Source organism: Podarcis melisellensis (genome assembly GCF_964234715.1).
Source record: "Podarcis melisellensis genome assembly, chromosome: 1".
Taxonomy (NCBI): Eukaryota; Metazoa; Chordata; class Lepidosauria; order Squamata; family Lacertidae; genus Podarcis; species Podarcis melisellensis.
The window spans coordinates 6,782,957-6,806,380 of NC_138528.1; the positions used below are offsets into that span (position 1 = coordinate 6,782,957).

The 23,424-nt window shown below is 45.8% G+C and overlaps 1 protein-coding gene across 1 annotated transcript in view; it reads right to left on the minus strand.

The window, feature by feature from the left end:
* The window catches only part of TMEM260 (transmembrane protein 260), a 61,026-nt gene that overhangs the window by 31,819 nt on the left and 5,783 nt on the right, over nucleotides 1–23,424 (minus strand). The window contains exons 2-3 of the mRNA XM_081911419.1: nucleotides 19,734–19,765; nucleotides 18,764–18,915 (exon numbers count right to left, since the gene is read on the minus strand). Coding sequence (XP_081767545.1) covers nucleotides 18,764–18,915; nucleotides 19,734–19,765 — 184 coding nt within the window. The remainder of the gene's footprint in view (nucleotides 1–18,763; nucleotides 18,916–19,733; nucleotides 19,766–23,424) is intronic.

Consider the following 23,424-nt stretch of genomic DNA (forward strand, 5'->3'; position numbering starts at 1 on the left):
ATCTAGATGCTATACTCCTATTGATGCAGCCCAGAATTGCATTGGCTTTTTTAGCTGCCGCGTCACACTGTTGGCTCATGTCAAGTTTGTACTCAACCAAGACTCCTAGATCCTTTTCACATGTACTGCTCTCAAGCCAGGTGTCACCCATCTTGTCATCTGAGATCCCTTTAAAAATGGAGGTGCTGTGTGGGTAGAAACACGCATTCACAACACGTGCTCTACTGTAAAGTTATGGGCCCTCTGATGGGCTAACAGGTGGACATCTCTGGACTTCAGAAGGACTATTTGAAGGGCTGTTACATGGATGTCTTGCAGGACATCTTTGGGAGAAGAAAAGGCTAAGGCAGGGGTCAGCAGACTTTTTCAGCAGCGGGCCAGTCCACTGTCCCCCAGACCTTGTGGGGGGCCGGACTATATTGGGGGGGGATGAATGAATTCCTATGACCCACAAATAACCCAGAGATGCATTTTAAATAAAAGCACACATTCTACCCTACCTGCCCGCAGACTGTCTCGCCAGAGTGGTGCATGCTCTGGTTATCTCTCGCTTGGATTACTGCAATGCGCTCTACGTGGGGCTACCTTTGAAGGAGACCCGGAAACTACAACTAATCCAGAATGCAGCAGCTAGACTGGTGACTGGGAGCGGCCGCCGGGACCACATAACACTGTCTTGAAAGATCTACACTGGCTCCCAGTATGTTTCCGAGCACAATTCAAAGTGTTGGTGCTGACCTTTAAAGCCCTAAATGGCCTCTGTCCAGTATACCTGAAGGAGCGTCTCCACCCCCATAGTTCTGCCTGGACCTTGAGGTCCAGCGCCAAGGGCCTTCTGGCAATTCCCTCACTGCGAGAAGCCAAGTTACAGGGAACCAGGCAGTGGGTCTTCTCGGTAGTGGCACCCGCCCTGTGGAACGCCCTCTCACCAGATGTCAAAGAGATAAACAACTACCAGACTTTTAGAAGACATCTGAAGGCAGCCCTGTTTAGGGAAGCTTTTAATGTTTAATAGATTATTGCATTTTAATATTCTATTGGAAGCTGCCCAGAGTGGCTGGGGCAGCCCAGCCAGATGGGCGGGGTTTAAATAAATTATTATTATTATTATTATTATTATTATTATTATTATTATTCACACTGATCCTCAGACCATCCGCGGGCCGGATTGAGAAGGCGTTTGGGCCGGGGGCGGCCCCCAGGGCTTCATTTGCCTACCCATGGGCTAAGGAGTAAACCCTACGCAAATCTGGAGTGGACTCCCTAAAGCAGTTGCATGTGGCACTTAGTATGTCTCCTTCCAGCAATTCCTGCAGCCAAGCTGGTGCCAAGCATCTTGCTCTGCTCTCCTTTGGACCACGGGAGCGGGGGGTCTTGTCACCTGGGGGAAGCCCAGGACCTCCATACACACTGCCTAGGCTTGTGCCATGGGGAGGTCACTTCAGTCCTGCTACCACAGCGGATACAATGCAGGAGGCAGCAGTTATGAGTTACTTCAACCACAGCAGGTGCTATATTCTCCAGCAGTGTGACTTCAGCCCTGGAGGTGAAGAAGAGGAGTTTGGATTTGATATCCCGCTTTATCACTACCCTAAGGAGTCTCAAAGCGGCTAACATTCTCCTTTCCCTTCCTCCCCCACAACAAACACTCTGTGAGGTGAGTGGGGCCGAGAGACTTCAGAGAAGTGTGACTGGCCCAAGATCACCCAGCAGCTGCAGGTGGAGGAGTGGGGAAGCGAACCCGGTTCACCAGATTACGAGTCTACCACTCTTAACCACTACACCGCACTGGCTCTCACTGGTGAACTCCGCTGTCTCTCGAGACAGATAGATGCAAACAGCAACGCCACATGGAAGGTGTTTTCTCCTGCTCTGGAAGAATGTAGGACTCAAGCCAATGGATTCAAATGACAAGGAAGGAGATGCTGACTCAACATCAGGATGAACTTTCTGACGGAGAGAGCTGTCCAACAGTGGAAGGTGGTGGACTCTCCTTCCTTGGAGGTTTCTAAGCAGAGGGTGGACGGCCATCTCTCAGGGCTTCTTTAGCTGTGATTCCCACTTTGCAGGAGGTCCCTTCCAATGCTACAATTCTACGATTCTCAAACAGGCCCCCTCGTGGTAAATCCCAAGGTGTGGCTTGAAGGCAAATGAGCAAAACCTTTATTGTTTTATTGCTTATAGGGCTGAGAAGGACCTCAGGACACTGATGCACACTGAGTCAGACTATTTAGCTCAGTAAAGCCTGCAGCTCTCCAGCAGCAGCTCCCCAGGGTTTCACCAGAGGTGTGCTACTGGAGCCTTTCACCTGGAGATGCCGGGGGCCTTCTGAATGCCAGGCATGTGTCCTCTGCCGCTGCACTACAGTCCCTCCATGGTATATAGTGGATGCTCGGGTTGTGAACGTGATCCGTGCAGGATGCACGTTCACAACCCGCAGCGTTCACAACCCGCAGTGGCGTGTCTGTGCACGTGTGGGTTGCGATTCGGCGCATCTGCGCATGTCTGATGTATTACGGTATTTTAATATTCTGCTGGAAGCTGCCCAGAGTGGCTGGGAAGCACAGCTAGATGGGCAGGGTATAATAATAAATTATAATTAATATTCTGCGCATGCGCGACCGCCGAAACCTGGAAGTAACCTATTCCGGTACTTCCGGGTTTTGCCAGTCCGTAACCTGAAAAAACACAACCTGAAGCGGCTGTAACCCGAGGTGTGACTGTACTGACGACTGGTGTCAGAAAGTTGCAAAACCACACCTGATGCTGCCTTGGTGATGGCAAGCCTGGCAGGAAGATGGAGGAGGAAGAGGAGGAGCACTTCACCTACGGAACTTTGACCTTACCCAAAAGGGGCGACTGGGATGACAGGGCAATGATGCAATACTCCTCTGCGAGGTTTTCCCTGCCAGATTTTGCTTCCTCAAAAAGCCTTGTACACGCCATACACTTAAAAGCACCTGTCCTCGGCCCCGAGATTGCTGGGAACTGTTGCTTGCTCCTCACAGCGCTACAATCCCCAGCAGCTGTAAGAAACTACAGTTCCCAGGATTCTTGGGAGGGGGAGCAATGTGCTTTAAGTGCATTTTAAATGCACGGTGTGTGACAGGCCAAAATATGCCTCCTGTCCACTATACGTAGGAACAGCTTAGAACCCTTTTGGATTGGGGCACCGGGGGCAGGAGGAGAAGGCTGCTGGTGAACTGGTCACCCAAGCACTGATCGTTCACTGGTGACAGCATGTCAGAGGGCAATTTACATTTCAGAATAAGAAATAAGTCTGGGAATTATCCCTGAGGGAAAGCAGCCTTCCTTCCCATTAGTGATTCCTCACCTGGGTTTTCAACTCCTCCCTTTGGAGACCCTAAGGCAGCGGTTCTCAGCCTGTGGGTCCCCAGATGTTGTTGGACTACAACTCCCATCATCCCTGAGCTCTGGCCTTGCTAGCTAGGGGTGATGGGAGTTGTAGTTCAACAACGTCTGGGGACCCACAGGTTGAGAAAGGCTGCCCTAAGGCAACTGAAAACCTGAAACTTTAGGTCAGATCTTGGGATCTAGCCCCTTTAAGATGCCTAGCTAGCAGAAGCAGTGGTCAGGGATGATGGGAAGTAGTCCAAAAACTACTGGAGTTTGGGGAACCCTGCATTAGACCAAGAGGTCTAAATATCCCACCCACTTCTAAAAGGCCACAGATAGTTAAAGACCAAAGGCATGCTTACAGAGGGACGTTTTTGCCTGGCACCTAAAGATATGTAATGGAAGCACCAGGTGAGTCTCCCTGGGGGAGTGTTCCACAAACGGGGAGCCACTGCAGAAAAGGCCCCGTTCTCATGCTGCCACCCTCCAGGCCTCTCACGGAGGAGGCACACAAAGAAGGGCCTCAGGTGATGACTGCAGAGTCTGGGTATGTTCATACGGGGAGAGGTGGTCCCTGGAGTTCTGAGCTGTTTAAGGCTTTATAGGTCAGAAACAGAACTTTGTATTGGGCCCAGAAATTAACTAGCAGCCAGAGCAGTCGGGCCAGGTTTAGTGCTCAAGCCATCTTGTGTTGGTGAGCAACCAGGCCACTGAATTCTGCACCAGTTGAAGTTTCCAAACCATCTTCAGAGGCAGGCCAGAGTGTGTGTTTGTGTGTGTGTGCGCGTGCGCGTGCGCACTGCAATACTAACTTAATTAATGCATTACCTGACAAAGGCTAACTGAATGAGGACACGATCCAGAAGCTTACAGAATCGCAGCTTTATAGAGCTGGAAGGGACCCTGAGGGTCCTGCAGTCCAACTCCCTGGAATGCAGGAATTTCAACCAAAGAATCCATGATAGATGACCATCCAAGCTCTTGTGCTAACTATGGAAACTTGGCTGAGAATTGTGGGCAGTTGCCGTCTCCACAGCCTCACCCACTTACATGGGGAAGTAATGGGTTGTTGTTTAGTCGTTTAGTCGTGTCCGAATCTTCGTGACCCCATGGACCAGAGCACGCCAGGCACTCCTGTCTTCCACTGCCTCCCGCAGTTTGGTCAAACTCATGCTGGTACCTTCGAGAAGACTGTCCCACCATCCCGTCCTCTGCCGTCCCCTTCTCCTTGTGCCCTCCATCTTTCCCAGCATCAGGGTCTTTTCCAGGGAGTCTTCTCTTCTCATGAGGTGGCCAAAGTCTTGGAGCCTCAGCTTCAGGATCTGTCCTTCCAGTGAGCACTCAGGGCTGATCTCCTTCAGATTGGAGAGGTTTGTTCTTCTTGCAGCCCATGGGACTCTCAAGAGTCTCCTCCAGCACCAGAATTCAAAAGCATCAATTCTTCGGCGATCAGCCTTCTTTATGGTCCAGCTCTAACTTTCATACATCACTACTGGGAAAACCATAGCTTTAACTATACGAACCTTTGTTGGCAAGGTGATGTCTCTGCTTTTTAAGATGCTGTCTAGGTTTGGGCGGGTTACAAAGGAGAATTTCTGGTGCTCAATCAAAGGCTCCATCCTATTTAGAACAGGTCAAGTCTCTCCCTCTTTTCCAATTCTACCAATGAAACCTGGCGAAAGTTCGGCAGGTCCAGTGATTAGAAAACACTTGCTTTGAAGTGACGGTTCTGCAGAAAGTTTGAAGACGGCGGAGCTCCTACGATTTCTCTCGCGTGAGAAGTATTACGTGAAAGCAGCCACACAGGGCAAACACACTCCAAAGGGCATTTTCCCCCGGAAGTTGCAAAATGGTGTCATCAGAAGTTGCTCCTAACTCTACGGCAGGCAGCTATCTCCTTAATGCAGCCAGGGCTGACGTTACGACCCAATCACGCTTTTTTCCAAAAAATCTCTCTATATACATACTTTTTTTTAAATAAATAAAAAACCAACCTGCACTTTATTACAGCTTCAACTGTTGTAGTTTAACCAGAGATGCCCGGATGCCAAGTGGTGGAACGGAAAGTTAGGGGTATGGGGTAGGAAGGGGGGAGGCTGGGGGGGGGGGAGGAAGGAAAATAAAAGAGGAAACTCTGCAGGAAACAGATTTAAGCAATTTAAATGTTTTATAAGTTTTTTTTGTAATTGAGGAAACTTTTCATAATCTGACATTTGTTAAAAAAAAAAAAAAGAGCCCACTTATTAGAAATTATGCAGCAGAGAGGGCTGTGGAAATATGAGCTCGCTTCACAATTATGAAGGCAGGCTAGGAAGCCCTCCTCTATTGTGTGAAGTGGCATAAACCCCACAGAGGGGCCTATCAGCTCACTAACAGGCGGGGGGCTGCGCCTTTCAAAGTGAGAGATACAAGCTTCAGGGCAAAAACCTGCCAGCTCCCTTCTGACCCCGCAATCCCCTACTGGTGACAGATCCAAGCTCCATAGCAAATTAGACCTTCTAACATTACAATTGCAGAAGACAGATTCCATTAGCGGTATCTGAAATTGAGTGGAGAGCAGCCGCGTTATCAGACCTGACTCATAAGCGGTGCTATTAATCAGAGCTATGATAGCATTTATATATTTCAAGCTATCTGCCTCGGCTGTGATATTCGGCTACAAAGGGTTGATGGGACTTAGGGACGGGGACAATGGAGCTTTCTTGGAAAAGCAGAGTAAATCAAGAAAGTCTATGACTTCCGCACATTCTGAAGGGATTGCGGTTTACATAAATTTTCTCCCAATTGGAGATTGAGCTCTTCCCCATCTTACACATGGGATTTAGTTGTCACTCAATGGGAACAGCTGTGAAAAGGTGAAGCAGCCCACCGTTCAGAATACTGCCTCCGCTTTTAAAGCAATTAACCCGTGAACAGGAGGATACCTGGCGATATCAAGAGGATTAGGCGAGGCAGCGCTTTATTAACATTTCCTTGAACTAATTCTAACTCTGACTAGCTGTCACGAAAGACTCCCTTTTTTGGGGGGGGGAGAAAATTAAGGGTGGGAGGGGGTGCGCTGGCCTGCTTTTTTCTTTCCAACACCCCCCTCCCGGCTCCCAAAAATGAAGCATGGATCCTTGAGTCTAACCAAAAAAAAAACAAACCCCAGCATCTGCTAAAAAAATTTTTTTAAGCAAATGCAAATGAGGGAAATCGGTTAAGGTCCCTATAAAATCTAATTCAATGCAACTTTGCTGCAAGTGAGAGGGGGGGGGAATATCTCTCCGTGTGTGTGTGTGTGTGTGAGAGAGAGAGAGAGAGAGAGAGAGAGAGAGAGAGAGAGAGATCAATTAGCCAAGGGGTCATGGTAGATAGTCTCCTAAAAGGGAAATTAATACAAGAGCTTTCCACAGCCTATTATTCCACACCCCCACTTTGCTAAAACTTAGAAGCTACTTGTTACTTAAGTATTAGCTGCTCCCGAAATTATAAAGAGCCTTGCAAGAACCGCAGACAAAGGGGAATAGTCTAATCTGGGAGAAATGTACCCAAATATACCTTAAATCGGAAGATTCCGCACTCCCTTTTCAAAGCGCGGCGTTTTAATTTTCTGCTCGTCGCTGAATGGAATGATGGTCAGAGATACAATGTTTGAAGAGAATAAGCTCTGGGCTTAAAGAGTAAAGTCTCCATTTGCTCCAGGCTGGCAAGGGAGACACCCGCGCAGGTGGAAAATCTGATCAATTAATTTGCCTGACAGTAGGCAGGTAAGGATTCTTTCGGGATTGGGGGGGGGGAATTGATACAGCGGCCTCACCACCAGGCCATAAAAGGAAGGAGTCAAAACTACATGGTCAAACAAAGGCAAGCACCCTCAAATTCGGCGAAGAAAGACGAACAATTCCTCAAACGAGCCACAAGTTTCTAAAAGATCGAGAGGCAGGTGGGAAAGGGAATATAAATCCAAACTGGGAGTCAACTCGTCCCGTTTAAACTCAGCATTTGAGAGCTGCAAAATGGGTGCATTGCAAACGCGCAGCAAAGAGCTAGCCTTTCGCTTTAGCAGACTGTGACTTGAAACCAAATTTACCTTTTGATTTCCACAGTTCTGGCTTAACTTTGGAGAAGCCACTTTCTCTCCCCCCCCCCTCGCCCCCTCCACAGCATATTTAAGATTCCTTTCACTTCAGGGTAAGGGGGGGAGGGAATGTCAGTGCTGTTCTGCGACTTTCGGCTGCGGGTGCAAACAGGCAGGCAAATCGATGTGGTTTGTCAGCTGCCCTGTGGACGCCTTGGTTTTATTTTAGATGAGCCAATATGTCGTGGCTTCCGCTTCAAGAGTTCCCACACGCCAAGAATGAAAGCTAAAAAATAAATTAATGTATTTCTACCCAGGAAAAAATGTAAACGTCTCCTGCCATAATATAAACAAGAGAGAATTCTGTAGTGCTTTCCCCTTCACACACACAAGCAAATGTTAACGTTTGCTTTTAATTTATGCTCTTGTCCTCTCCTGTTTTTCTCTGAATACACACACAGGCAAAACAAACATGAGCGTGGCCTTATAGCCTAACACCCATCCTTTCAAATATGGATGGAATGAATTATAACTTTCCACTTTGGGAATGCTGGTTAATATGAATTTATTTCTTTTCGGCAGTCTTGGGAGAACGCAACATTCTCCAGTACAGTTGCAAAACCTTAGGAAGAGGCATTTTGTAAAAGAATTACATCCCAGGTCTGCAGATTTCTGCTTTTTTCCCTTCTTTCCTCCATGTGCAATGCAGCACATTTCACAAGTGCTAAAATGAGTATTGCTAAGCACCCTATAACTCCATCCCTGCTTAACGGAAAGAATGCGAGAATTTCACTTAGGAGGAAGAATAAGCAAATATTATGGCTCATCTAAGATTCTATAGAACTTTTGCTTTCAATGATGTCGGAACTCACAAGTAGATAACACTTTTGTTTTTCCACTTCTTCATTATTTGCAAAGGGAATCCTGGTATGTGTCAATACTTTAATTATTCTTTTGGAGATGTGCTATTATTTTGTACTTTTCCCCTTCCACTTTATGTTTTACGTTTCTGATTCCTCGCTTACTTTATTTTCGTTGTTTGCACTTCCTGACAAATAAATAAAAATATTTTTTAATAAATAAGTAAAATAAGCAAGAGAATGAATGCATATGGATTGTATTGAGCAACCTTTGCAACGTTTGTTTTGAAAGGGCTGAAACGTTAGCATACAAAACATAAAAAGTTGCCCCCTCCTCAAAAGGAAAAGGGGGTGGGGAACCAGCACACCCACGCAAACCAATTCTGTCAAAAGGGTATCTTAAAAAAATTAAACTGGCATTAAAAAAAAACACCAAAAAGTTAAAAGATGGAAAATTCAGGAGCTGAGTCGTTTTAAACCTAATCAGTAACAGCTGTTAAAAACAGAGGTTTTAATATCAAATCTGTTCACGCAGAAATCGAAGTGATAAAAATTAAGGAGATGACTAAAAGAGATTTTTCTGGGAGGGAATTCCTATTTCAGGCAAGAAGTATAGATGGAAACTGGAAGGCGGTTGTTTTTTCCGTTCACATAAAAAGGGGGGGAGGGAGTCCTAAATACCTGGCAGAATTCAAACCATGATTAGAAGAACAAAGTGTCAGAATACAGTTAACACTAATCCTGCATGTAGAACAATGTCCTCTTAAGTGGGAATGAATGAAACTATTGTACGAATCAAAAAGCCTCCTTCAATTAAGCATTAAAATGAAACTATCTTGACCCGAAAACGAAGAGGAAAACTTGGGGAAGATGCCTCAAAACACAACGCTGGACAAAGGACCAGAATCTGTTAAAAGAACTGATTTACATAGCATATATAGAGAGGAAATTGTGGAAAGTGATGGGGGGGGGGGAGATGGTTGGTTGGTTATAAAACAACAGAACCAAATTAAAACAACACACACAAAATAAACAAAAAGAAGAAGCGAGAAGCCAAGCGACGATTCTTTACTGTACTCAACTGTCAGCGCTGCAAACAGCCTCCGTGCGCTTATATGCACACGGAAGGAAAAAGGTTTCCAGAAGGTTAAGTTCAGGTCAGGCAACTTAACAACCCCAACTGACACTGTATAATGTCTTCTTCTGCCAAATCAATAGGCCGCTCTCGGCTCCAGATTACCATAGAGATGGTCTGCTCCTTTCTGAAGGGTGCCTATTGTCTGAGGGGGGAAACAGATTTGCCACTTGAACTGCCGCTGTTCCCCCGAGGATCTGCACTTCATTAATTATTTGCTGCCTTAGAAAGCAAAAAGAAAAGCGACAGACTTTTCGTATATTTGCAAGCACCAATTGGGTTACAGAAGGTATTTGAGAGATATATTTTTCTTGTTTCTGAGCCCCACCACCCAAAAGAAATCCCGGAAGACTTTTTTAAAGGTCACTCTACCCTATGCAAATATAGGGGGTTGATATCGCATTTGGAAACTCCTCGTGGGGCATCTAGAACTCAGTGGCACCCACTACCCTGAAATGATATACCTTGGAATTCTGCAACCTGGGGCACGGCCAGATGTTTGGGACTGATGGGAGTTGCATTCCAAAACATCTGCAAGGTGCCAGGTCAGGAAAAGCTGCTGTAACTATTTCCTGAATCTCTTTGGGTAGAGGAGCAAAATGCAAACTCTTTAGGCACTTAAAATAAATTTAAAAAGCAAGACTGTCCCAAAGGGACTTCAAGCATTCCTGTGGCTGTTCTACAGAGTGTCATTTAGACTTAATTTCACTAAAAAAAAAAAAAAAAGAGAGTTTATCACGGGGTGAGCGAATGCATGTAAACGACAGCTGAGGTACGTGTGGTCTGCAACCCAGTGTGACAGCGCGACATCACAGCGTACAACATCCTGCAAACATTGCTGGAGTGCAACACTTCTGTGGCTTATTGTCAGAGCTGGCTGTACAAATGTTCCGCGCTGGAGGTTGCGATCTGTGTCTGCTTTTGGTGTGCAAGGCCCATTAATGTGGCAGGAAAGCGCTGTCCTCAAACTGCAAAACTCCTGAGAAGGCCTACTAGCTGCAGCGAGCTGGGACAGAGTGGGTGATGTATAAGAAGTTGCGACTGCACCCCTCCACTGCTGTTCCGTGGGTGTGTTCTGCAACGTTATCGCTGATGCAATAAAAATGCATCACCGGTGGGTTTTATAGTAGACAGTCCAAGTACCCTTCTGAGTTAATAGTTGTTCTGTAATGCTTCCCAAGCGCGGGTGGCGCTGTGGGTTAAACCACAGAGCCTAGGGCTTGCCAATCAGAAGGTCGGCGGTTCGAATCCCCATGATGGGGTGAGCTCCCATTGCTCGGTCCCTGCTCCTGCCAACCTAGCAGTTCGAAAGCACGTCAAAGTGCAAGTAGATAAATAGGTACCACTCCGGCAGGAAGGTAAAAAAAAATTAAAAACCTGGAACATTCATGGTTCATTCTGCAGGCAACTACAGGACACACACGGATTGGAAACGAAACACTTGGATTTATGGGGTATATGAATAATTATTGTAAAAATGTGAGGACACTAGCAGGACTGATATTAACTCTGCGACGAAAAATCGTAAATTCTAAAACCTTTTGACCAAAGAGACAGAGTTGACTATAAGGATATAAAGGTCAGAGGTGGAGGATATAAAGTGCGATACAAAGACTTGGAAAAAAAAAAACCTGTTGAAGGGATGGAGGGAAGTCACGAGCTCAGTAGAGCAAAGAATTTATTTGCTTTGTTATCGGTATGTTGAAATATTGTGTTAAAAAGAAATTAATAAAAATTGTATTTTTAAAAAAGGAAACGAAACAGTTTGTCTGCCCCAAAACGTTTTAACGAAACAGTGATTGCCCCAAATACCGTCATAAGCAGAAATCATCATGAATGCACACTAAAAAGGACAGTTAAAAGAGCCTTATTGACATGTTCCTATAAGACTGGGTTTGTGGATGTGGTGTGTAAAACAAAAAAACGGTCTTCAAGATGTTTGAATGACACATTTGGCCACTCTTTTCCAGTAAATACATCCCCTAATATTATACAGAGTTTCAAATGCCTGGCGTCTGAGGTATGAATTGTTAATGCCCTAAAAAAGATGTGTTTTTTTAAAAAAAAAACCTCCCAAAATTAGCTTGCCATTGCGATTTTATTTTCAATTTACCTGTTTATTATTTTTCTCTTTCTGCTGTAGGACAACAAGAACCACAAAAAACCCGCACGCAAATGTAATTCCTTCGTAAGGTTCCATCCTGCGATGTTTAGAATAAACAGAGGATGAGGACGTATCCTTACAAAGAGAGGCATTACTAGGAATGCATTAGAGATTAATATAAAATAAAATGTATAGACGAGGGGATTTCTGCCCCCTCGCCCCCCTGCGCCACCACTAATGGAACTTGGGAGTATTATTATTTATTCTTCTCCAACATTAGGCTCAACGCTGCTCCCAGCCGATATGACAAAAGCACTCTTTGCCTTGAGAATGCGCCCTTTATATATTTCCCTCCGAAAAGCTTTGGGGCCCTTTCCCCATATTATTGCTATTAACCCTACTCCTTTAACGACGCTGAAAATTAGTTAAGGATGAATTATCTGATAGGGGAAGCCCCTATTCATGAAATATTAGAGAGGTGTACTTAAGCAAATAAGGCTCTGCCGGAAGGCACACAGTATGTAAAACATTTATCACAGCCTAGAAGCAGCCAGCGAGCGAGCGAGAGCGTCGAGTCCACCAGGCACTTTTCCCTGAACAGCCTTGCATCTCTTTCAAGGAAGCCCGGCAGGAGTGCTTGGCGGAGCAGGTCTGGGTTTCAAGCAATGTTAATTCTTATTTGGTAGAAAAGAAAATGTGTAATGAGGATCTTCAAAAGAGGCTGGCTGCTCCCTTCTCCGCTTGCAGGCGGCTGTTCACGCACAAGCCCCGCAAAGTTCCCTTTCCCTTGAAATTTCACTCGTAAGGAATTAAAGGGTGGCTGATCTAAGGTGGCCGGTCTGCCTCCAAAACAAGTCGTCTGCAGAAAGCGGCGTTTGGCATTTCCCTAGGAAAGCCCCAGAGCCATAAAAACGAGCATGGCTACACTGCTGGCATTTGGATGTGGGCGGCTTGGGTTCAACGCATCACCCAGCCATGAAATTTTTCACTGAATATCCCGGGGGCAACTTGGTATCGGTTGGCCTCAGTTCCACGCCCATTAAACGGGATTATTAAGGGTGGGTGGTGTCCGCCCCCGAAAAATGAACGGAATAAGGATTGTCGAAGCACTCCTGAGCTTTGAAAGCAATATAGGAATGGTTAATAATGAATCACTCCCACGGGCAGTTGGGTAAGGCCAACGCATTGCCATCAAACTAAATAATTTGCTAGCATGATAGGGTTGGGGAGCAGGGAGAGAATGCTAAGCTTTATTTGAAGTATCTTCGAAACAGCCCCTGTACAGAAATACTCATAAACCTTCAGTTTCAGTTGGAAAAATGATTGGTTTAACTGCACACCCATACCAGTCCAAGAAACCTCTCTTGGCAGAGTGCTATCGGTTATAGCCAAAACAAAAACTGCATTTTGATGTGGGTGAGACAGCCTTTGCCGATTTGGCACAGTACCATGACAGGGTTTCTTAACAATTGCCTTGACGCTGGTCTTGTTTGCATGTAACACTAACCCATGGTTTGTTTAAGAAATCACGTCCCACAGATGATCAAACAAACGAACGCTGGTTTCTCCAAAAATCTGGTTTGTTTCCCAGCTGCTCTTGCATCGGTGAGGGATGAGGTGGAAAAATGAGCAGTGGTTAAGGAAAGTTCTGGGGTTCCACACAGCAGCCAACCCACAGTTAGAACAAACCAAAGTTCATTGGCACACAAAAAATCACTGTGCCAACAACAAACCATGGTTTCAGGGCGTGGTTTGTTGGCAGGAAACATACTATTGTTAAGTGGCTAGGCAGGACTAATACAAAATGCTAGGCATGTGGACAAGCAAACAAATAAATCGCAGAAATAAATGTGATTTCTTTCTGTGATTTATTTGTTTGCTTGTCCACAGTCCTTACTCTAGAGTAGTTGCTTTGGTGATCTAGTTTGGTATGACTTTGCAGTGTGCCAGTATATCACTGGCCTGTATATTGTTTGTTGAAATGCTCTCCTTTGCAGCATTTATCTCCCTTATACTGTTATCCCCAAGTCATTAAATACAGTGGTGCCCCGCAAGACGAAATTAATTCGTTCCGCAATTTTTGTCGTCTAGCGAATTTTTCGTCTTGCGAAGCACGAAATCCCATAGGAATGCATTGAAAATCAATTAATGCGTTCCTATGGTCAAAAAAGGTCTAAACAAAGCCAAATTTGGTACAACAACAGTTTATTAACTGCTCTTTAAAGTCACACATACTGTAAAGAGCAGTTCAAAAACTGAAGGGAAAATAAATTAACTTTATAAACAAAACATGTCTTTGTTTTTAGACGTCGCGAGACGTTTTCGTCTTGCGAAGCAAGCCCATAGGGGAAATTCGTCTTGCGAGGCAAATCGAAAACGGAAAAACCTTTCGTCTAGCGAGTTTTTTGTCTTGCGAGGCATTCGTCTTGCGAGGTACCACTGTAAGCCCTATTTCTCTGACCCTTGTCAAACAGAACAATCCTCCCACAAGAAGCCACAGAGGTGTGGATGCTGCTTCTCCTATGATACAATCCTGTGTCTACTTTATGCATGTGACCGCCCAGGTGGGTGAGGCCTATCATTTGGGTTTTCGCCACCCAGCTGATGCCCAACTGAGAGAGGGTGATAGGAAAGACTGATACGACTGGCCTTGGGCCCTAACACTGTGGCCAGCGTGGTTGCATATTGCAGCTACAAATCGGGAAGTCACCAGTTCGAATCCTCTCATTAACTCAACAGGTGGCCTTAAACAAGCATGCCCTTAGATAGAAAAATAGACAGATACCTCTCAGTCCTTCCACCTGTAGAATGGGCGATGTTGACTTATCTTACAGGGTTGCTGGAAGACTTATAAGTAGATAGTGCACTCAAAGCGCTTTGAGCACTTGAAAAAATGGTATTAATTGTAATAACAAGATGATAATAAGATTAGAAAGGGAAACCGAGTAAGGCGGGAGATACAGTGGTACCTTGGGATGCGAATGGGATCCATTCTGGAGCCCCGTTCGCATCCCGAACAGACCGCAAGATGCGACAACGCGTCTGCGTGTGTGCGGGTCGTGTTTCGCCGCTTCCGCACATGACATCATTTTGACCTTCTGCGCATGTGCGAGCGGCGAAACCTTGAAGTAATGCGCTCCGTTACTTCCGGGTCGCCGCGGAGCACAACCCAAAAGCGCTCAACCAGAAACATACTGTATTGTTTTAACTAGTGTTTCTATAGTTGTTTTGATTTTGTGTGGAGTGCCCTACCTGGGTGGATGGAGCAGCCAAGTAATTTCGTGGTCCCTGAGAGGGGGCAATGACAATGAAGATATTATTATTATTATTATTATTATTATTATTATTATTATTATTATTATTATTATTATTATTTATCCCAAGGTATGACTGTATAAGCATCCACCACGCTGCAACATTTTGCTGCAGCGGCAATTTGTTATCAGCCTCACCAGCGTATGTAACAGGGGCCACTCGCAGTCTTACGCCGGTCATTTGGGAAAGACCCACATGGCTGCCCTCCCTAAATATATCACAATTGCCTGGGATCACTGTAGGGAGGGAGAAGGGGGCAGTCTCCCACCCTGCTGGAAACGAGGGTGAAGAGGGCCTCAGGTAGCCGGCACCAATTCAGGTGTCCACCAGATTCTGGAATCCTCTCCAGCAGAACATAGCTGGCATCACCTGTGACAGCTTTTAGATGCCAGGCACAAAACTTCCATCCACCCAGGCCTTCTATGGTTAAGCTAGCCCAGGGGTCAGCAACCTTTTTCAGCTGTTGGCCGGTCCACCATCCCTCAGACCATGTGGGGGGCCGGACTATATTGGGGGGGGGCGGGAATGAATTCCTATGCCCCACAAATAACCCAGAGATGCATTTTCAATAAAAGCACACATTCTACTCCTGTAAAAACACCAGGCAGGCCCCACAAATAACCCAGAGATGCATTTTAAATAAAAGGACACATTCTACTCCTGTAAAAACACCAGGCAGGCCCCACAAATAACCCAGAGATGCATTTTAAATAAAAGGACACATTCTACTCATGGAAAAACATGCTGATTCCCAGACCATCCGCAGGCCGGATTTAGAAGGCGATTGGGCCGCATCCGGCCCAGGGGCCTTAGGTTGCCTACCCCTGAGCTAGCCTCTACGGCTGTGGTTATCTTTGAGCAGAGCCAGGTAAGGCTTGTCCTTACTGTGTTGTTGGCTGAGAATTTGGAGAATTGTGCATTGTACGTCGTTGGTCACACTTCTGGATTCTCGGCGATTTTATCAGTTTGTATGTTATCTTCTTGAGTCCCCCTGAGACTGAAACAATTAATATAAACTCCTGTGAGCCCCTGACAGCACAGCCAGCACAGTCCGAACTCTCTGGAGGACGCTGGGCTGGCCAAAGCCGGCCCAAAAAGAAATGGTCCAAAATACCACTTCTCACCTGTGAGTTAGGATACAGAAAGATGGGGGGGAGCTAATGTAGTACCATTATTTAAATGTATTTTTGAATTACTGTAGCAGCTGCCACCCTGGGCTCCTTTGGAAGGGAGGACAGGGGTATAAATTTAATGAATAACCAAGGCAGGCCACCCCAAAATGCTTTCTCTTCTGTAAATGGTTAGAAGCAGAGAATCCTGCAATGCAAAAACAAGAAAAGGGAAAGATTGTTCATATTTTCTTGCAAGTCAGTATAACCTGAAAATTTCACGACACACACACACACACTACCAACTGATGATCTCCCATTTCCACTGCGGCCCCTGCCAATCCAAGCTGCATCTCAATATTATTTGGTCAGTACAGTATTCCAAGTCAATGTACTGTACACACAGGTGGAATAACGCAATGAAGCCATCAGCAGGCAGCTGCCTCCCCTTCGTAACGCCAGCAATTAAAAGTTTGTCAGTACAGTTGATGCATGTATTGTTAACTTATTAAAAAAAAGACATCTGTGTCTTTTTGTAATGACAAACATTGTTACTTCTGGTTAGATAAACCTGATCAGCATCAACGAGACTGAACAATGTTGCCACTCTTTTGAAATAAATTAGTTGTGTTTTTTCCGGCCGGGGGGTTTGTGTGTGTTGCCTGTGCGTGTGTTTTTAACTTTTGTGAAGACTCCAAGGCCCGATACAAAATTTAAATTATATAAACTGTAGCCAGATGAATCAATTAGCAGTTTGCAGCAAGCGCTGGGGTGGAAACTGAAAATTCGGCAGCCGTGACGATTCAGCTGAATGTTGTTTTTGACTTTAATGCAGAGTTGTACTGCTAAACCAAAGGAGGGAAGGGCTTTTAGTATATAGCAGATATTTCCTTGTGTGCACCGTTTGTTTAAAGCAAAACAGTTCACGGAATGTATCCCAATTAATTTAGATTGATTGCAGATATTATTATTGTTTTAGAAGGCAATTTATGAATGGCGTTTTCCCACTAAGGTTATGACTATGAACTACAATAAGGTTAAGAGAAAGAAGAAATGGGTATAGAAGGGAGGGAGGCAGAAACAAGTAGGAAATTGAGAGGGGAAAGGAAGGGGATACAAGATTAATAACTAGATCAGCTGCTTACTTCTAAAATCGGGGGGAAGGGCTGTAGCTTTGCATTCAGAAGGTCCCAGGTTCATTCCCAGGCTTCTACAGGTAGGACTGGCAGAGACTCCCTGCCTGAAATGCTGGAGAGCTGCTGCCAGCCAGTGTTGACAATACTAAGCTAAATGGACTCAGCAGAAGGCAGCAGCCTATGTTCCTAAGATCATGCCCCAACGCCCCCAGAAATTCAGTCCGGGGTACGCTCTTGCAGGGATGTTTGAAAACGAAATGCTTTATACTTGGGGATTTGCGGGGCCAGCACATGCACATGCCTCGGCTAAATGCACATCCAGGGCGCATGCTGAGCTCTGCCGGCCCCCAAAGACTCCCCTCCTTCATAGGCAGGCAGTGCCAGCTCTGCTTAGGCAAATGGAACACGCCACGGAGAAGCAGTCCGAGTGCAGGGACTCCAAATTCAGGCAATGGGTCCTCTGCCTAGTATACCCCATTTCCCCACAGGCGAGAGTGGCAACCAGGATGAGTGCAAAAGCTGTACAATCTGCATGGCACACTTTGCCCTGCTGATACATGGGCTGGGCGATATCCAGTTTCCAACATCGCGATATATCACCAGCTAAACACCGCGATATATCACAGTGTCTGAAATAAGGATGGAGCTACGCAGAGACATCGGCTGGCGTCACGGTTTTTCCTACATTGTGATTTCTGCGTGGCAGACACACCCACACACCACGGTTCACAATATACTGCCAGGTCAAAAATGAATGCCCATCACGATTCGCAATATCTTGCCAGGTCCAGAACGATGAAACCTCTATCATGATACGGACTTCAAAAACCGGTTTGGGGACGATATATCAATACAGCGCTTCCCAAACCTTGCGTGCTGGTGACGCACTTTTTAGACACGCGCCCTTTCGTGGCACAGCAATTCAGTCTTGCTAGCAAACCACCGGGCTGCTCACTCCCTTTCCAGCCCTGGGGGAGCGCAGGGACACAGCACGACACAGCTACACACTGCAGCCGACACACGAACGTGTCGCGACGTATCGTTTGGAAAGCTCTGTGTCAATAGATTGCCCAGCCCTACTGATACAGTGGATTTCCATTTCCCAAAGTGTCTGGTTTGTTCCGTAACCCCAAGCGGCCAGCTTCCACGAGGGAGCATCCGCCAGCTTCCGCTTCTGGAATGGAGCCGAGAGCCGAGATGCATAAGGGCAGAGCGAAGTTAGTTCTCTGATGCTCTGTAGTTCTTTCCACAATCTACTGAGCTTGGGATCCAAAGGCCAGCTTAGACTCATGCAAGGGACCTGCGCTAGCCCTGCACAATTTTCGACGTCCCCTGTCCCCGCCGCTTTCCCAAAACCGAATCCCCAAAACACCCATGTTATAAACTGTTCTTGAAACTCCTTCGGTGTTCCAGAAGCAAGTGAGGCGAGGTGTGGGGGGGTGAGGGGTCCTCCCTTGGACTCACACAGAGCTAGAGTCATGTCCTGTCAAGGCCTGCCTTCGCCCGGAAAATTATGCATTTTGTTCGGTTCTGCATGCACAGACTGCCACGGACAGCAGCCACTGCCGCCGCCGCCGCTGCTTTTGTGTCGGGGAGAAGCTCATCTCCGCAATTAAAAGATCCTACCCAGTAACTGCAGATCCCGGAAAAGCAGGGGGGAAATATATACCAGCAGCATCTACTTTACCTGGCCACGGTGTAAAAGAAAAACGGCGCTGCGGCGGCTCCGAGCACAGCGCAGAGCAGGTTCACGCGGAAAGCGACCGAGCCGAAAGGGAGCAGTTCAATTGCCAGTTTAGCCAAAAGAGTGAAAAGAGGATAGCCTGGGGGGTGAGCAACCTAGGAGGGAAAAACAAACAGAGACGGCTTTGCAGTGAAGATGTCATACAAGGGCTGTCTGATGAAGAAATAAGTGCTTTATCTGCCTCATAATAAACACGCAAGTCAGAGCACAGTCCCTTTTTTAAAAAAACAGATTTTTCTCCCCCCACCCCTTCTCATCTCATCTTGTCTCTCTGAAGTGCCGATTCTAAACTTTACAGAAATATTTGCCGTAGTGGATTTGCTACACTCATCAAGGAGATGAATGCACCACTTAAGAGATGCGGTGGGACTCGTCGCCATTGTCCTTTAAATGGCTTGAAGTTTGGGTTCATAATATATTAGGGTCATTCAAAAGGCTGGGATTCCAAATATATATACATGCGCATATACGATTCGACCAAAATAGAGAGAAAGAACAGATTCTGAACTATTTTATTGGTTAGCAAGCTGAAAGACCACACTGCTATCGGATTACCACCGCGATGACAGTCCTAAGGTCTCGCCTAAAGGGGATCACACGCCGTAATAAAAGTTTATTAAATAACAAAACTTATTAAAATTGTTAACCCGATTTATTTTATTCTCCCCAGCTTATACAAAATTTGGGTTGATAATAAGCCAACTACTGTATATACAGTAAAGCCTTTGCTTTATAATTTAGTTTAATTGGATTTAAAACTTGGGAGTAAATTGTCGCGTGCTGTACTTATAAGTTAGCAAAAACTGTGGTTTGAAAATAAATTAATCTACTTTAACTCCATGCTTAATTAAACTTCCTTAATTCCTAAAACTGTTAATGAGAGCATTGATTAAACAATAAAACTAATACTTACTCCAAGCTCATAGGCGGCTGTGATCAGCTCCCCTGTGAAAAAATAATGTAAAACCAATAATTACTATTAGGGAACGACACTCCTCCCAAGTTTTGAAAATCCAAACCCTTGCGTTGGGGGTTTTGCATTAATTTGACTGGATAAAAGTGTAAATCTGTAGAGATTTAACAGCATGAAATTTTTCCAAGAATATTTTCTTCCCCCACTGATGTCGTTGCACAAAATATATTTTGTTGTGTGTGTTTTTTTCTCGGCACTTCTATCAGCAGATAAATGAAGTTGCATTGCAATAATAATAATAATAATAATAATAATAATAATAATAATAATAATAATAGAAGAACTATTCAGGTGACGCAAACAGTATTGCAGAAAGGGATGTGAAATAACCATGCAAACTTCCATTTCCACAGCAGCTCGGCTCTATACTGATTTGCCGATATTGTTCCTTGTCTCCCAAAATATCTGCAGCTTCGCATTTTGAAGCAGGGGGACTGCCCTAACATGGCCATATACCTGTGGCAGTGTATTCCCAAGGGACTTGTGAATTCTCTGCTGCGTTGCCATTATATTTGGCCTCAGTTTATTGTGTACGAAAAGCCCTGTTCCGAATTATTTTTCCACCTTTTTTGCAATTTCTTTTTAAAAAACGAAAGAGAAGAGTGGTGTCAAGAATGTTCGTTCGGCCGGCGGCATCTTCAAAGCACTGTACATGGGATCAGATGCACTGTAAGATATGTCAGATGGCATTAGCCAAATCTGTTTCACATTACTGTAAGAAGGATAGTACTTTTGGGCAGGTCTGAATTAAACACGAGAGCCCAAAGCAAGGCATTCCCATCGGCCCAGCACCAAGAAATATTTGGAGGTGCACCTGACATATTATTTAGGTGGTTTTCATCATATGCCTGAAGACACACCTGTACCATGGCTTCTGAAACATGAAATACGTTTTAGGACCAACTCTGGGGTCTCTCGACTGTCACTTGTTGTAAACCAATCTTAACTTTTTAAAAAAAAAAAATGTTGAAAACCGCCCTGGGACCTTACTGGGAAGAGCGGCAAGAAATCAGATTACAGTGGTGCCTCGCAAGACGAAATTAATTCGTTCCGCAAGTTGTTTCGCTTTGCGATTTTTTCGTCTTGCGGAGCGCGGATTCGCTGGGTATTAGCGGCTTTAAGAAAAAGGAAGCAAACTCGCAAGACGTTTTCGTCTTGCGAAGCAACGCAAAAAACGAAAAACCCTTTCGTCTAGCGAGGCATTCGTCTTGCGAGGCACCACTGTATCTACTTATCGAGCTAACTGGCTGTGAAATGGATACCAATCCTGATGGAATTTTTGCTTCATGCTACGTTGAATGAAACCCCTGGAGTCCAACAGTATCTGTAGGGAATCAAGCCAGCTATTTCAAGGTTGCCAGGGCCAGTATCTACCAGCCATCAAATGCCTGGGTAGGCAAGGATGCCTTTATAAATTTCCTCTGGGAGCCAATAATGAGGGAGACAGATGCAGCACACTGGGGAGGGCAGGGAACAAACATGGAGCCACCACCAAGAAGGCCCTGTCATGGGTCAATGCCAACTGGGCAGTAGCAGGAGGCAAAATCACCACTGGGTCTCCCCTGGCCAACTGTAGGGCCCAAGATGGTTGTTACTGGGAAAGTCGCTATTTTAGGTACTTGAGTCTCGCACTATTTAGGGCTTTTTACTCTAGCACTGACACCTTGGGCTCAGTAGCTCACTGAGTAGCTGCAGCGTCTGGACCAGCTTCAAGGGCAGCCCCATAAAGAGCACACTGCAGTAGTCTAAGTGGGAGGTCACTGCGGCATGGGCAACTGAGGTCACGCTATCCCAGTCCAGGGGCATCCACAGCTGGCAAACCGGCCTAAGCTGGGCATAAATACTCCTGGACAGAGACACCAAATAATAAATAAATAAATAAATAAATTATTATTATTATTATTATTATTATTATTATTATTATTATTATTAATATCCCACCCATCTGGCTGGGTTTCCCCAGTCACTCTGGGCAGCAAAATACTAAAAATACAATAAAACATCAAACATTACAAACTTCCTAAAAGAGGGCTACCTTCAGATATCTTCTAAAAGTCAGATAGTTGTTTACAGTATTTGCTTGACATCTGGTGGGAGGGAGTTCCACAGGGCGGGCGCCACTACCGAGAAAGCCCTCCATCCGTTTTCCCTGGAACTTCCTTTCTCACAGCGAGGGAACCGCCAGAAGGCCCCCGGGAAGAAAGATGTGGGTGGAGATGCTCCTTCGGGTATACTGGGCTGAGGCCGTTTAGGGCTTTAAAGGTCAGCACCAACACTTTGAATTGTGCTCGGAAACGTACTGAGAGTCAATGTAGGTCTTTCAGGACCGGTGTTATGTGGTCTCGGCGGCCGCCCCCAGTCACCAGTCTAGCTGCCGCATTCTGGATTAGCTGTAGTTTCCCAATCACCTTCAAAGGTAGCCCCACGTAGAGTGCATTGCAGTAGTCCAAGCGGGAGATAACCAGAGCATGCACCACTCTGGCGAGACATGAGAGTGTCTGGTGCACAATACTCCCAGATCTGTGCAGCCCATCCCAGAACACTTGGAGTTGGGCAAAAAAAATGAGAGGCACAAATACAAGATGGGTGACACCTGGCTTGAGAGCAGTACATGTGAAAAGGATCTAGGAGTCTTGGTTGACCACAAACTTGACATGAGCCAACAGTGTGACGCGGCAGCTAAAAAAGCCAATGCAATTCTGGGCTGCATCAATAGGAGTATAGCATCTAGATGAAGGGAAGTAATAGTGCCACTGTATTCTGCTCTGGTCAGACCTCACCTGGAGTACTGTGTCCAGTTCTGGGCACCACAGTTCAAGAAGGACACTGACAAACTGGAACGTGTCCAGAGGAGGGCCACCAAAATGCTCAAAGGCCTGGAAACGATGCCTTATGAGGAACGGCTTAGGGAGCTGGGCATGTTTAGCCTGGAGAAGAGGAGGTTAAGGGGTGATATGATAGCCATGTTCAAATATATAAAAGGATGTCACATAGAGGAGGGAGAAAGGTTGTTTTCTGCTGCTCCAGAGAAGCGGACACAGAGCAATGGATCCAAACTACAAGAAAGAAGATTCCACCGAAACATTAGGAAGAACCTCCTGACAGTAAGAGCTGTTTGACAGTGGAATTTGCTGCCAAGGAGTGTGGTGGAGTCTCCTTCTTTGGAGGTCTTTAAGCAGAGGCTTGACAACCATATGTCAGGAGTGCTCTGACGGTGTTTCCTGCTTGGCAGGGGGTTGGACTCGATGGCCCTTGTGGTCTCTTCCAACTCTATGATTCTATGATTCTATGAACACACCTAATACTTTATTTCCAGGAATCAGACACCCACAGCTCCCCACTGCTTCCAGGGACTGGTCTAAGGCCTTCACAGCCTCTCCTGATTCAGAGGGAATGGAGAGATAACAGCTGCTTGTCCACAGCATACAGATGACACCATGCTCCAAATCCCCAAATGACAGCTCCCAAGGGGTTCCTATAGATGTTGAACAGCATAGGGGGCAGAATGGACTAATTTTCAGGACCCCACAACTCAAACGCCATGGGGCCAAGCAACAATCTCTCCTAGGACTACTTTCTTGATCCTACTGGCTTCCCAGTATATACCAGGCAAGACCACCTGAGAGACTTT